Source organism: Lissotriton vulgaris, chromosome 3_1, assembly GCF_964263255.1.
Source record: "Lissotriton vulgaris chromosome 3_1, aLisVul1.2, whole genome shotgun sequence".
NCBI lineage: Eukaryota > Metazoa > Chordata > Amphibia > Caudata > Salamandridae > Lissotriton > Lissotriton vulgaris.
In genome coordinates, this window is record NC_141689.1 from 1,047,792,865 (window position 1) to 1,047,807,481 (window position 14,617).

Below are 14,617 nucleotides of genomic sequence, written 5' to 3' on the forward strand. Positions count from 1 at the left end.
TAAACCTACATTTTGAGGACAGTACTAATAAAATTGCTGGGGACCTTATCTCAGAACTGAAAGTACTTGACCTTCATCTGATCAACTCAGAGGCAACCCACACCAAGGGTCACCTCCTAGATCCCTTATTTGCCAATCTTACAAAAATTGAAGCTCGCCCTGCACTCCCTCTCCCGTGGTCTGATCACTTTCTCATCCCTTTTATGTGGCAAACTAGCAAATTCACTTGCCACTTACAAACGCCTAGAGAACGGGACAGACCATGGTCCAAAATACCTCTTGAAGACTGGACACAGGAGTTGACACGATCCACCCCTTTCGCAGATCCTGATCCTGTGCTAGCCAACGATAACTTCACCAACTGGATTACCTCCACCTTGGATATAGTCGCCCCGAAGATAGACTTAAAGAAAAGAAGTACCACTTTTAAATCACCATGGTTCTCACAGGAACTCAGGAACCTCAAGAAAATCTGTAAAAGCCATGAGCATAAATGGAGGAAAACATGGGATCCTACCACCAAGGAAGAATATAAAGCAGCGATGAGGACTTACAAAGCGGCGCGAATAGCAGCCCAAGCCTCCTTCTTTGATAAAAAAATCAAAGCTGCCTCTAATTCTTCTCGGGAGACCTACAAAATAGTTAAAGAGCTCCTCACTATACCCAACACCCTCCCAAACCAACAACCCACAACTGACAGATGCAACCAAGTAGCCTGTTTCTTTCAAAATAAAATTATCAAGATCCTACAGTCACTTCCTCCTTTAAATGATGATAATTCCCTGACCGCTCCATCAGCCTCTGTCAGTGGCCCAACTTTAGACAGTTTCAGCCAACTTTCTGAGGACGATTTTTTAAAAACCCTTTCAGACCTGAAAAGTGGCTCCCCTAACGATCCAGCACCTATCCACATTCTCAAACAAGTTGGACCCACCATCTCGCATCTGGCCACCAATCTCATTAATGCTTCGTTTAACCAAGGAGTGGTTCCTCCTAATTGGAAACATGCCATTGTTAAAGCTCTGCAGAAAAAACCGGGTATGGACCCTACAGATCTGACTAACCTCCGCCCAATTTCACTCCTTCCTGGATTAAGTAAGATTGCAGAGAAGGTAGTCAACAAGCAATTGTCTGCCTTCCTTGAAACCAACAATCTCCTTCGACCCACACAGACAGGCTTCCGTCCAGGTCAAGGGACGGAAACAGCCCTTTTGAAGGTAGTTGAAGAGGCAAGATGCATCTTGGATTCGGGAGGATCAGTGTTACTGATCCTCCTGGATCTAAGCGCTGCATTTGATACGGTGGACCACAAAACCCTCATCAAGCGCCTCTTCAGTTTGGGAGTAAGGGGCACAGCCCTTTGCTGGCTCTCTTCGTTCCTAAAAGACAGAACATTTCAGGTCTGCGAAGGGAATGTGCGATCCGACATTCTCCCTCTCCAGTGTGGGGTCCCCCAGGGCTCTTCACTGAGCCCTACACTTTTTAACACATACATGGCCCCCCTGGATGACGTGGTCTCCCCTTTTGGGATAAAAGCCGTCACATATGCTGACGACACCCAAATGATCGTATCATTTTCCCTGGAAGAGGACAAGGTAAAAAACCTTCATGATTGTCTAGAGGGCATTCATGCCTGGATGTCCGCCTCAAGGCTTAAGCTCAATGGCTCGAAAACTGAGCTCATGCTGTTGGGAAATAAAATATCTTCTCTTCCATCTGCCATGTGGCCAGCATGCTTAGGCCCCCTCCCTCAACCCAAGACTGAATTAAAAAGTCTAGGTTTCTGGCTTGAACAGGACCTATCCCTCAAAACGCAAGCGAAAAAAACAGCTGGCACTTGCGTGGGGCTACTGCGTTCCACCAGAAAGATCCTCCCTTTACTTCCAGGACCCTCCCAGAAATTGCTCGTTCAAGGTCTAGTCTTATCAAGACTAGATTACTGCAATGCTCTCTTTCTTGCTGCCCCGGAATCCACGATCAACATTCTTCAAAGAACACAGAATGCCGCAGCTAGGATTCTTACTGGGACCTCTCGCAGGGTCTCAGCCAAACCCGCCCTTAAGGCACTACATTGGCTGCCGATCCGCGAAAGGGTCAAATTTAAGGCCCTTTGCACGGCCCATAAAGCTTTGCAAAATCAAGGGCCTCCAATGCTAAAAGACATGATCTTTCCATATAGACCCAATAGGCCCCTACGCTCAGCTCAAGGTCATCTGGCCACGGTCCACAAAGTTAGAAAAGCCCGAACTGGAGGACGCCGTTTTTCGGTCACTGTGGCCACCTCCTGGAATGCTTTGCCATTTCACCTTCGTTCTGAGTCCAATCTTCTGAAATTTCGCAAGCTCCTAAAAACTCACCTCTTCCCGCAATAACTTCTTCCCTCTCCCCGTCTTCACCCTCAGAAGTTCTGCAATTTCAGCGCTGGGACGCTCACGGGCAGCCATGCGCTATATAAGACCTAAATTTCATTTCATTTCATTTCAGCACTAAATATTTTCAACGGCCATAAACGAGATGTGAAATTCTTTTCAGCAACCTTAAAAAATTCTAAATGTAGTTTGCTTTAGGCATTGTCAGCAGAATCAATGCAAACATCCTTTGCGGTTTTCACTTACGTTGTTGAGAAAAAAACAGCAAATATTATTTTTATGTATTCAATTACTGTAGAACATTAGCAGATATTTGTCTCCTGAAAACTTTATTATTGTGATAAAAAATATCCCACTGATACCCTCAGGGCTGTCCCAGAAAACTGTAGCACCCAACACATCGACTGGCCAAACACAACAGGAAGAGACATCCCAGTTGTCTGCTTTTCATTGCTGTAATGCATTCTATAGAACAGCCATCCTTTAGTTCCTGTGAGGGTCTTTGCTGGCAGATCACAATGTCAGTAACTTGGACCATTTCTTTTCAACTCACTTCCAGGAACTAACTCAGCATTGAGCTTTGAGATATCAGACATCATCAGAGCAGACTCAGCTACCTGTACAAATAACATATTTCTTTACAATGTAAAGTGGCCAGGCAATGCATTAACCAAGATCATGAGGATGCCTTCTCTAATCTGCTGTACACTACAACCCACACCATGTGGAAACGCCTGAACTTGATTTGCTCCACTGTGACCAACCGGATTGCCAACCCCCCAGGAGACCTCAGCTAAAGTCTCCAGGCAACAGCAACCATTCCCTTTAATCTGCACCATTCCCACCCCCACCAGCTGCAGATAACTAAACCCAGCAATAGCAATACAAATTAACAAGGAAACCACCCAGTCAATTCAAAAAAGTTGCCTGCCAACACACTCCATCAGCCGCTGCCATCCCCAGTGCATCTAACTCCAAAGCTCATCCTGATATGTTGATCTTTGATCTCAATGATACCTTCCAGTTGACATGCAGGCAACCACACCCTACTCACACTATGATTCTTGAATATCAGGTCCTTTACTCCTTAAAATGACCAGGAGCTCACCTAAGCAAACACAGGATGACAGTGCCCTCAAGTCCCAGGAAGAATTGATGATTATAGGGTTTTTGAACTGCTCACAGCACAGGAAGCTCATTTCCTCATGTCAATGTGGATAATGAATGTCATGCAAAGATTAAAGTTTTTTCATGATTGATGTATACCTCGCTAAAAACCCATTAACAAAAGGTTCATGAACAAAAATCATAGTGAATAAGGCTACCCGCTACACAACCACCATCATCACGACCACCAACAAGAGGTGGTCACTGCCTAAGCAATAAAGCACTGAGCAAATCCCTTGCACACCCTCACTTGACCAATCCAAAGTTAAATGTACAATAAGCAGCAACGTCCTCAAAAACAAAAATTACATGACCTGACAATGTGGACATAGACATCTCATCAAGATGATGCCATCTCATCCTCCTCACCCATGCCGACAAAGCTCTCCACGACGCAGAACCAGCAAATCTGTACCACCACCTCTCATTCCACATACTCACCAAACAACTCTGCTCGGCCCAGCTCCCCTGGCCACCGTCCCATGGATACACACGACCAGAACCGGAGGAAGATCCTCGCCGCCAAGACCTGGAACACCCTGCCTCTCCACCTCAGACAATCCCTGTCGCTGAGCCAATTCAGGAAGGATCTCAAGACCTGGCTCCTCAACTTAACCCCAGCGCTCTGTTGGATCAGCAGCCCCCCCTACCTCACAGCAGCTTGAGACTCTCAGGGTGAGTCGCCGCGCTTTACAAACCCTGATTGATTGATTGAATGATTGATCTCAGAGCGAATATATGTGGGCTGCTTTAAACACCCTCCCTGCCTGGCCAGTCCGCTCCACTCAATAAAAGTCAATGCACTTGAGAACATCCTCGTCACTTTGATTCTGTATTATATCACTGGCGTAACTCTCACATCACTGCTTAGTATTTTCAAGACTTCCTGCCCCAAAGGCATCTTCCAGAATTCTCCCAAGACTGTAGCCTGGCAACCTTAAACATTACCATATGAATACCCACCTACAATTCTTGGGCTAGTTAACCACAAAAGCTGCTGCTATCCAGCTCCATAAGAAGATCAAGAGCGACAGTCTTCTCCACGACTAAAAGTCTGGATTCATAGCACTACTGAGTATTAAGACAGCAACCATTTAAGTTGTCAACAAAGTATTCCAAATCTCAGATAGCAGAAACACAAATCTCCTTATCCTGCTACAACTCTTTGCATCCTGTAGTACAATCAACCAATTAGCTCTGCTTGATACCCTCTGTGCCAATTTGGGCTTTGGTGGCATCTTCCCACAATGGTTCATACCCAACCTGAAGAACACGTCCAGCCTCATTCGTATGAACTCTTTAGTTTTGAGCCCGTCTATGTAACCTGCAGTGATCCTCAAAATTCCATCCTTAGTGGAAATATTCATCCTGCATATGGAGACGCCTTAACGTTTTACTGGGCAACAAAGCCATCCAATATCCATCCCTCGACTGATGAGATCAAGTTTTATCTTAAGCTCTTTCCTCACAACACTAACTATTTTAATCAAAGCCGGGCCACTATTCAAAAAGTGCTGTCAAAGACCAGCTTTATTCTCAATCCTACAAGGACCAGATTTGTGGTCATTCCCAGCAATTGCACTCAACAACAAGCGCAAAGTTTGCTCTCTTCAGTGACTCTTACAATGTTGCTCATTGACTTGCTGGCAGCTCTAAGCCCGTGAATTCAACAGTCAACACAGACACCAAGCTCAGCTTCAGTGCCCTACGCTGCCTGCAGCAACTAATATGCTGCCCCCCAAACTGGCTTTCAGGACTGCTGTTCGGACTTTGATTCCCTCTCACCTTGATTGAGACAACAGTCTGTTAGTGGTGTCCCTGTGACCCTTCTGAAAAGTCTCCTTCATGCTGCAACTTTCCTTATTAAAGTACTTCCGACGTATGGCAGAGTCACATCTGCTCACAGAGAATTCAATTGGCCCACTCTGCTTGCTCAAATCACATGTAAAACTGGCATCATTGTCTACTAATTGGTACATTTCTGTTCAGCATTTTAACCCCTTGAGTGCTTGTGACGAGCTCAGCTCGTCATGAGGCACAGTGGAGCTGCACTCATGACGAGCTGAGCTCGTCACGGCCGTTGGAACGTTCGCACGTGGGGATAATTTCCCCGCTGTGCTGAACGTTCCAAAAACGGGTGTGGTTGTGACGAGCTCAGCTAGTCATGAGTGCAGATCCACTGTGCCTCATGACGAGCTGAGCTCGTCACAAGCACAGTGCTGTCGCGCGCGGCCCTCCTCCCCCCGCACAGCAGGGGGAAAAGGTTAACTGCCTGTCAAGATGAAGACCTGCAATGGTTCGCACAGCACCTGCAGTGACATTATAGACAGGCTCAAGACCAAAACCCATGCAGGGAGGATGCACTAATGATCTAACACCCCATCGTGGTCCAGATACAGGAGGTTGCCCAACTTCTCTACTTCTTGGAGGAGTCAGTAACTATATATTCAAGCAGTATCTCTTCCTACTGCAACCCCTAGATCTGAACACACCCTGATCAAAATCCCCTCTGCCATTCACTCTCCCCTCAGGGCATGTAGCCTATTATTTTTGATCTTTTCTCTCAGTTGCCCTATTCTTTACTAGGAACTGGCTGCCAGCCTGTTCTCCAGCTCCTCATGCTCACTGGCTCCCCTGTATTCAAACTTTCTGCTCACCAACCCACTAAAATGTGCAACATCACCCCATAGCCAACCCCTCTTTCTCTTCCCTGCTGCATTTCCTGTAGCTGGGTGTGTGCTAATTTTCTTGAAGCTAGTAAACCTTTTTCACTAAACCTCATGAAGTAAATCCAGATATTTCCCCAGTTTCAGCTCAACAAACTGAATTATGCCATTTGTGGCAGCAGATGACTACTAGTAGGTATATAATGAAAAGTATTTTGTTATACTCCACATAGCAGCTTTTCTAACCCTATCGTGAACATTAAGCGCATTAGTAGAACATTCAGAACTTGTTGTGCTTTTTTCCTGTGAATTTAAGTCTTGTAGCCAAATAATGATCTCTCGGTATTTGAGCTAATGTGCAGCACTACAGAAAATATTTGAAACCACCAAGCTTAATACTTGGCATCAACACATGACTTCTATGCCAAATTCATTCCTAATGGCATTCCAAGGTCCTATGCAAACAAGCTATGCAAGGTGCCATTATCTTGTACAGCATGTGCTTGTTTTATGTTCTTCTTAAGGATACAAGTGATATTTAAACTTTACAATTTAGAATGCACTACAACTTACAACCAATGATCAACCAAGCTATCTCTGTGAGATTGCCTCATCTGAATCTTGCGCTGATTGAAAGATTAGTGATTGCTCTCGCTCAGACATGTGCTAGGCGCAACCATCGATTTTTTGGGTATTTTTATTAGCTTATAAAATTATGTTGGTACAAACAAGCGGGTACGTGTCAAAGGCCCTTATTGCATGGTATTTGGTTATCCTGATGTAATACTGCATTAGGAATTACAGAGTACTATAATAATTACCAGGTGCAGTGTCACCACACCATTAAGGGTATCAATTCCGGGTTACCCTGATGATTGGGTAATTACTATAGAAATCCATATTTGAGCACTGTCTTACAAATATTTTCCCAATTTCCAACATTTTTCTGTGGCCAAATTCTACCAAGTTTTTATTGGCGAACTGTGTACATATTACACCTAACTGTGGCATGAACCTCTCATTTCTTCCCGAATTAGTATTACCATAGACATAGTAATGGTAGTAGTAGTTCTGGCTACATGATGACAGAGCTAGTCATATTTTACAGATATTATGTTTTTCTATATATGTGTAAAGAAGATACATCAAAGTGCTGTATGTGTAAAATAAACAAATACAGATCTTCAGAGTATATGAATATTAACTCAATTTAAGATTTACCAATCCGAACCTACTTTGTCGACTTATCAATTGCATTTAAAATAGAGACATTGATAATGCTAGAGATCAAGCTCATTTTAAAGTCTACATATCTTTTGAGGCTGTTTGTGTTATACCTAATGACCTCAATTCAAATTATGTTTCAGTTTACAAAAATCATGCTACTAATAAACAGAGTAACACACCGTCCTTCCATGACGTCAATGAAGGTGTTAAACACAGATTACAAATTGCAAATGTAATGCACCTCATGTCCACCCAAAAGTATGTTATTATGCTATGTTTGGGAGTGTTTCAATATCATACAATGTTAGACTGAAAGTGTCAGACCAAAATTGAGACAAGAAATACCAGCGCCAGGCAGTCTTAACATCTGACTTTCAATTTCTCTTCTTGACCCGTGACCTTAAATTATAATTTTTCAAGTGGTTGCAAATTTTCTACGTTGAGTATTCATGTTCCAACTGAGGTTTGATGATTGACTTAAACTTTTTTGACTATTTCTTTAGCCATCATAATACCCTTTCTGTCTACGAAGCAGTTTCTGCCCTTTTCCCGAGTGTGGTCAGCCGCTTGTGCCATTAAAAAGAGTGTTCCTGGCTGTCAGCTCTGTGCTTTTGCTAAAAAACATGTCCCTTTAACATTTTCTTCTTTCCACCAAACTGCAACGAAGGGAAATCTCAATCACCTTCCACTTTCCAGAAAACTAAGTTTGTTCATTTTATGAAGATTTTAATACAACCTTTGTGGTATTTTTTGTAGCACCAAATCTGTTTGTAGATCTAACACTTAATTTGGAAGATCACTTAGATATCTATGCCATTCTGTTACAGAGATCCCATTTGTTTCCCAGTCACTTTTATTTTTTTGATAAAATTGAAGCATGTTATCAATCTAAAGTCCACACATTTGGAGCATGAAATGTTACTGCTGACTTCTGATCTGGGCCGAATATCCAGATGACCTCTTTAAGTCGCTTATGCTGGATAGAATTGCTGCATATTGGTTTTGGATACTGCGTTTATATGTCCTTTAGATTCAACAAGGTAGGTGCTACTGGTTAGAAAAAATCCAACCTAAAGCCATAACAATGTAAATGGTTCAAAATGCAACTGGAATCACCGGGAATGTTCGTCATACCGGTTCACTGTATGGCCACAAACCCAAATGAAACCATATGGAACTAGTAGAAACCATTTTTAACTAGTCAACTTATATTTCCATTTTGGATGATGTAGCGACTTCTTATTTCATCATCTTCTCTACGCACAATTCAAGCATGCAATAACTTTTTTTTTACATTGTACAAGTTGCTTGACTACCATTTGTTTGTGACTTGAACATTTTAATGTGAAACCAGTACTCCCCTTTCAGGATGCTTGCTGTAACAGGCAGGAAAAGCTACCTCACGAGAAACTTAACACGTATCCACAAATGCAAAGAGGAAGCTGATCCAGATTTCGTCATAGTGCTTGTATGTCACAATATTGAGATTTAAAAATTGACCTTCAAAAATATTGTATCCCTGACATCTACTCCCAAAATATAATGTGCGTAAATATACATAGGGAAGCATATATGTATTATTCTTAACTTACCGTATATTTACTCTGATGATATATTTGTAGTCGATATTACGAAGGTATTGTTCAACACTCTCTCCTTCTATACAGTGAGTTTCAAAGGCTTTTTTATACATTCTGAGCAACTCTTAGTTGCAATGTAACAGATACATTAATTAGCCTAGCTCATGTCAGTTGGCCTTATCAAATACAGCCATTCTATAAGGGTATTAGAACCTGGAACTATATTGGGAAGCAGGTGAAAATGACCTCCTTACATCTCAATCAGATTCTGCAACGCCAGTGAGATCAATCGCACCCTTCCACAAATAAATATTTTTTTTTATTTCAGGGTCTGTCAAATATGTAATTTGGTGCAGAGATGTGTACTGTCCTTCCACTTCTCATTTGTAAGACAATAACTACATAGAGTGCATCTGTGTTTATGAGTACAGTAAATACACGCCTGTACAGTGGATGTTTGTGGTAAGTGGTAGTTGAGTTCTTTAGCTACAGGCTTATAGAACTCATGACAGTGGCTTTTGGGTGAATGGGCTAGTTACCTCCTCCACATGATGCTGAGCATGGGAAGTAATCGGTCTCCCTCCACCGGTGAATGATGGGCTGATAGAACATGAACTGAACCACGCTGTCCGCAGCTCCAGCATAGTGGACCTGTAAAGTCAAATTATCACTGAGTTATCAATGCTTCCAAAGCAGAATGTACAAAGCCTTAAAACATATAACACCCCAATAAAGCCAGTCAAAAGTTTAACTTACATATAGTTGTTTTTAATTTCGCTGAAATTGTACTCCTTCAATGTGTGCCACCTTTGAGTCTCAGTTTTACAGTCACCCAAGTAGTATAGTGGTGGGCGACAAGCCCATGCAGTAAGGAAAAATGTGGAGTTTCGCCTTTTTTGCATTTAGGGAGTGGAATTGGGGCTGATCTGCTGCTTTATGACCCGAAACAACCTGAGAAGTTGCTTTTTGAAGCTTTGTGAGGGCTGGGCCATGTATTTACCTTATTGTCTTTAAAATGCCCAGAATATACCTGCCACTGGGTGTAGAACCAAGTCCAGAGCTCTTCCATAAACAAGGGCGCCACTCCCTTAGGGCAGGCATGAAGTGCAGTATCCAGAAGAATGAATCAACTGACTCTGCTGCCTCGAGCCAACATCCAGAGAGCCTGAATTAGGAGTGGTCTAGGACAGGAAATGGCTCCTTTTTACTACTATTGTTTCAGATCAAAGACAGCGTGCCAAAAGTAAGAGTGGTATTAATAGAGGTGGAAGGGGAAGAGTGGGAAGGCATCAGACAGAGATCAGAAAGAAAGTTAACTTGCAGAGACATATTTAAAAGGTGTTATTCACAAGGGTCAGAGAAGAGCTGGGCTAAGATTGAAAATGAAAACGATTAAATATGTGCCATGCAGCTGTTCTAGTTGAAACAGCAGAAGAAGGATGAATCCCATTTTACCACATCGCCTCTTGTGTACCATGAAAGGTCATTCACTCCATACAGACTGACCTCCAACCTATGGATTTCTCTTCCATGAACAATAATAGCCACAGACAACCATCCGGAATTTAGAAGATTAGTTACGAGCTGGCTGTTGCCAGCCTGACCATCATGGATGACCTGGCATGCCATCTTTAACAAAAATGGGACACACAGGAATACAGCCTATTCTGTCCACAAAACAGAAGCTCTAGCCAACCTTGTCAAGATCGTATGCAAGAGCTCAATCAATCCTACCTACATACGCTAGTTCCTTTATAATTTGCAAAATAAATGTACTGTAAAACATCTAAGTGCTTTCTCCTGTCACCACTACAAGACTGCATGCAATACAGAAGGAGTCCTCCCACTACATGGCATAAATTCATGCACAAACAAAAAAGAGTTAGACTTTTTTAGACTGTGTAGAAGTGTGGCTTACTGGTTAGAGGAGGCAGACCTGGAAGCAGAGGTCAGCCCAGGACCAAGGTTCAATTCCCGGCTCGGCGGGGTCTTGAGTCCTAAAAATGTCCATGGACTTGACAATTCTCGCTCCGGTGCCTACTCAATTCACGGGTTCACACTCTGCGACTCTGGGCAATAGCTTGCTCCACAACGGCCCCTCGCGGCGGGATGTCTGGCTTTCACCTTGCGAATACCCTGCCGGAGTTATCTCACAGGGGAATACCAGGATGGGTTCCCTAAGCAAGCGCTTAGAAACCGCTCGGTGATTTGCGCTATATAAATTCCTGTACATTTACATTTACATTTACTTCTGACCATTGAATATCTACCCTCATCTGTATGCCCTGCTTAGTGGAGTAGCTAGGGGAGGGCGCTTCACAGGAGTTAATCAATTTTGGCAAGCGCAAGGTAAGTTGTTTTCTCTTTTTTTTTAAATTGTATTTTCCCTCGACATCTGTCGAATTCCCCCCCCTTACCTGGCACGGCCGTCACTGGGGGGCAAGTTCGGGGCTCTAAATATGCCTCTGGCCCTGCTCCCCTTATTTGACTCCTATTCCAAACTGCTTCTCATTATTTGGCCCCTACACAAACCTGCATACACTCTGGCTTACTTTTCTATATTCACTTTTGTAAATTGCCCATCTCTTGACCCATAGCCCAGAACTACTTCCTTGTCACACACTGATATTCACTCATCTGCAATTAATCTTCGAAGCTTCCTCTACCCTTTCTATTCGCCCCATCAGTCACTGTCACAAACTAACACACCCTCTGTACCTCCTAGTATACCTTCTAATTCCCTGGTGGGAGCATTCTACACCCGATGTATTTACCCCACCAATCATTCACATGAACTAAAATGCTCCCTCTTCTTCTGTGAACACAAGACTAAACTCACTAACCAAAAACAACTAAATAGACCACTACTGTACTACTCATCATCAAGCGCTTCAATGGCTCCTCAGAGGGTTATAAACACTATATAAGTACAATTACAATGCAATACATTACAATCTCTATGTACAAGTAAAAGGGGTAAAGGAAAGACCCCAAGCACAGTGATAACACGTCGTGGCTCTGTAGGCCAGGGACATTGCTGCAGACGGTGCAAGGAATTTCGAGAGGGAAGGCAAATGTGCCCAGAAAAATGTAAATATATGTACATAGAGCACACAATGAGCATATTGTGCATGATTCTCAAGGTAATTATGGGAGTTGACAATAATCATATATGCCCACATGACGTCCTACAAAATTTCAAATTATTTCCAAATGAATATCTTATATGAACATGATTTACTCAATGTATTTTTTGGCATTCCCATGCTGTTTTTATTTCCTGATCAGGCAGATAAATCATTTAGGTCTGGAAGAAAGGAATGTGTCTTTTCATTTGTATTTCTAAGAATAACTTGCATGCTCCATTGCTATTATAGGTTGTGGTGTAATGATTCCAAAATGCACATATGCCAAATCCCAATACATCAGATCTGATTGGCTAATGATCAGACGCTGGAAGGCGGATGCAGCCACATCTGTGAATTCACAAACATCTGATGAACGTGCAGCAAACATCTGGCAAAGAGAACCTTTCACCTCTTCTTTGAGAAATAAATAAAAACTGTTGTGTTCTATGATTTCCTGTCAATGGAAATAATATTTTAATATCTCAGATGAGCTATAATGTGGCCTTATGTTTTGGATAAGTGCAGTACGTGGAAGCCAGAATCGTTTCACGATTCCTATGTAATGTAGAACAGTGAGGCGGCAATCACGTGTAGCACAGTTTTGTGGAAAGAGAATTTCATAAAATATTTTTTAAGAATTAAGTTTCTAAAAAAAGTTGGAAAACATTGTACACAACGTGGTGAAAGTAAACCAATGGAGAAGCTTATCTAAAATACCTTTAGTCCGTCAGTCTGCAAGGCATAATAAAATCTATATTTTGTTCCACACTCCAAGCTCAGTACCCTTACATTTCTCGGATATGCAACGTGATATGACAATTTCATGACCAATCAGCAGTCAGATTACAAACATCTCTAAAAGACTGTGCAATGCACGATGTATATGGCCACTATGGCACTCCCATAGGTGCTTCAGCTGTACACCGGGAAGGTGTACAGCCACACTCATACCTGGAGAAGCGTAGTTTTACGCTTTATGTTTGCATCTATCTTTCTTTTTAATAGCTTTTGTAGTTGTGCATTGTAGTCCTGAGTAGTCTGTACTCACATTTATTCTGTGTGACTAAATTAGGACTAAAAGAGCTCACGTTCAAGACGTCAAGGTATTTCTCTGTTCTACATCATTTTTCATGTGTATTAGAGATATAACTGACTACTTTAAATCTCAAAATGACAACTAAAGTATAACGTGTCCTTTGAAAGTGTATGTGAAATTATCTAACATTATAATTCTGATAATAACTAAGATGAATAGGTTATTCATGGGGGTGCCACTCGTAGCTGCAGAGGAGTCAAGACTGCTGACCTGTGCCCTTTGGAGCTGAATCGCGGGGAAACTTTCACCGGAGCCTTCCCGGGGCGGACGCTGTCTGAGGCTTGGGTCATTTTGTGGAGCTGCTGTCTTGCTACGGGAGCGGGACTGCGAGGACCAGGTGCCTGAGCGGCAGGACTTCGCCCGCACCTGGGTCCTCTTCCTGCCCCCTTCCTCAGCTGCATTAAACCTCTTGCGGCCCCCGCTTTGCGGGAGCCGCTCGTAGCTGCAGAGGAGTCAAGACTGCTGACCTGTGCCCTTTGGAGCTGAATCGCGGGGAAACTTTCACCGGAGCCTTCTCGAGGCGGACGCTGTCTGAGGCTTGGGTCATTTTGTGGAGCTGCTGCCTTGCTACGGGAGCGGAACTGCGAGGACCAGGTGCCTGAGCGGCAGGACATCGCCCGCACCTGGGTCCTCTTCCCGCCCCCTTCCTCTGACCACTTCCTATAAGACCACGCCCCAATACGCGCATCGCGGGACAAAGCCCGGGGCGAAGCCCGGGCAAAGGGTGGGCCGTTTGAGGCCGTTAGAGAACGGTAGAGACCGGACCGGGCTACCCCCCCTAACGGCCTAACACCCGATTCTCAGGTTTACTTACCAACCCGTCTGGCTGCTGAGATACTTGGAGCTAGTAAAATGGCCACTAGAGAAACGAGAAGTAAGGCCAATATTATGGCCTCAGGTACTTTGGATAACTTTCTAGCTAAGGCAAATAAAGTCGTCAACAAGGGTCTTACTGTGTTGGAGAAGCAAATTGCGGAGGGTATAGAGCATTCACATTTGGCTCCACCGGGGTCATCATCTAATGTTAGGTCATCAATATCACTTGACGCCACGCATTTATCGCTCATGGACAGCATTGACCAAACCATAGAGTCTGTCCTACAACAGCTAAGGACACCATCTAACTCCCATAGGGATAGACATTCACTATGTAGCACTGAAGAGGTGGAATCTTCACCTATTGTGGAGTTAATACCATCTAGGGCTCAGGGGGATGGTCTCACATCGACTGAACACATGGGTAATAGAGAAGACGCAGCCCCGAAAAGAAAAAGATCTAGAAAGTCCAAAGGCGCTAAAAGGGCTAAAGTTGATCCCCTAGTGAACACTGTTGAGGACAGCCTGGTTATCCCTGGAACATCTGCAACGGGGAACGATCTGGAAA

The 14,617-nt window shown here is 43.4% G+C and overlaps 1 protein-coding gene across 1 annotated transcript in view; it reads right to left on the reverse strand.

Moving 5' to 3' along the window:
- Positions 1-14,617, reverse strand: part of ADAMTSL1 (ADAMTS like 1) — a 796,153-nt gene that overhangs the window by 367,582 nt on the left and 413,954 nt on the right. Inside the window, exon 8 of the mRNA XM_086961466.1 lies at positions 9,549-9,660. Within this exon, the coding sequence (XP_086817592.1) occupies positions 9,549-9,660 (112 nt within the window). The remainder of the gene's footprint in view (positions 1-9,548; positions 9,661-14,617) is intronic.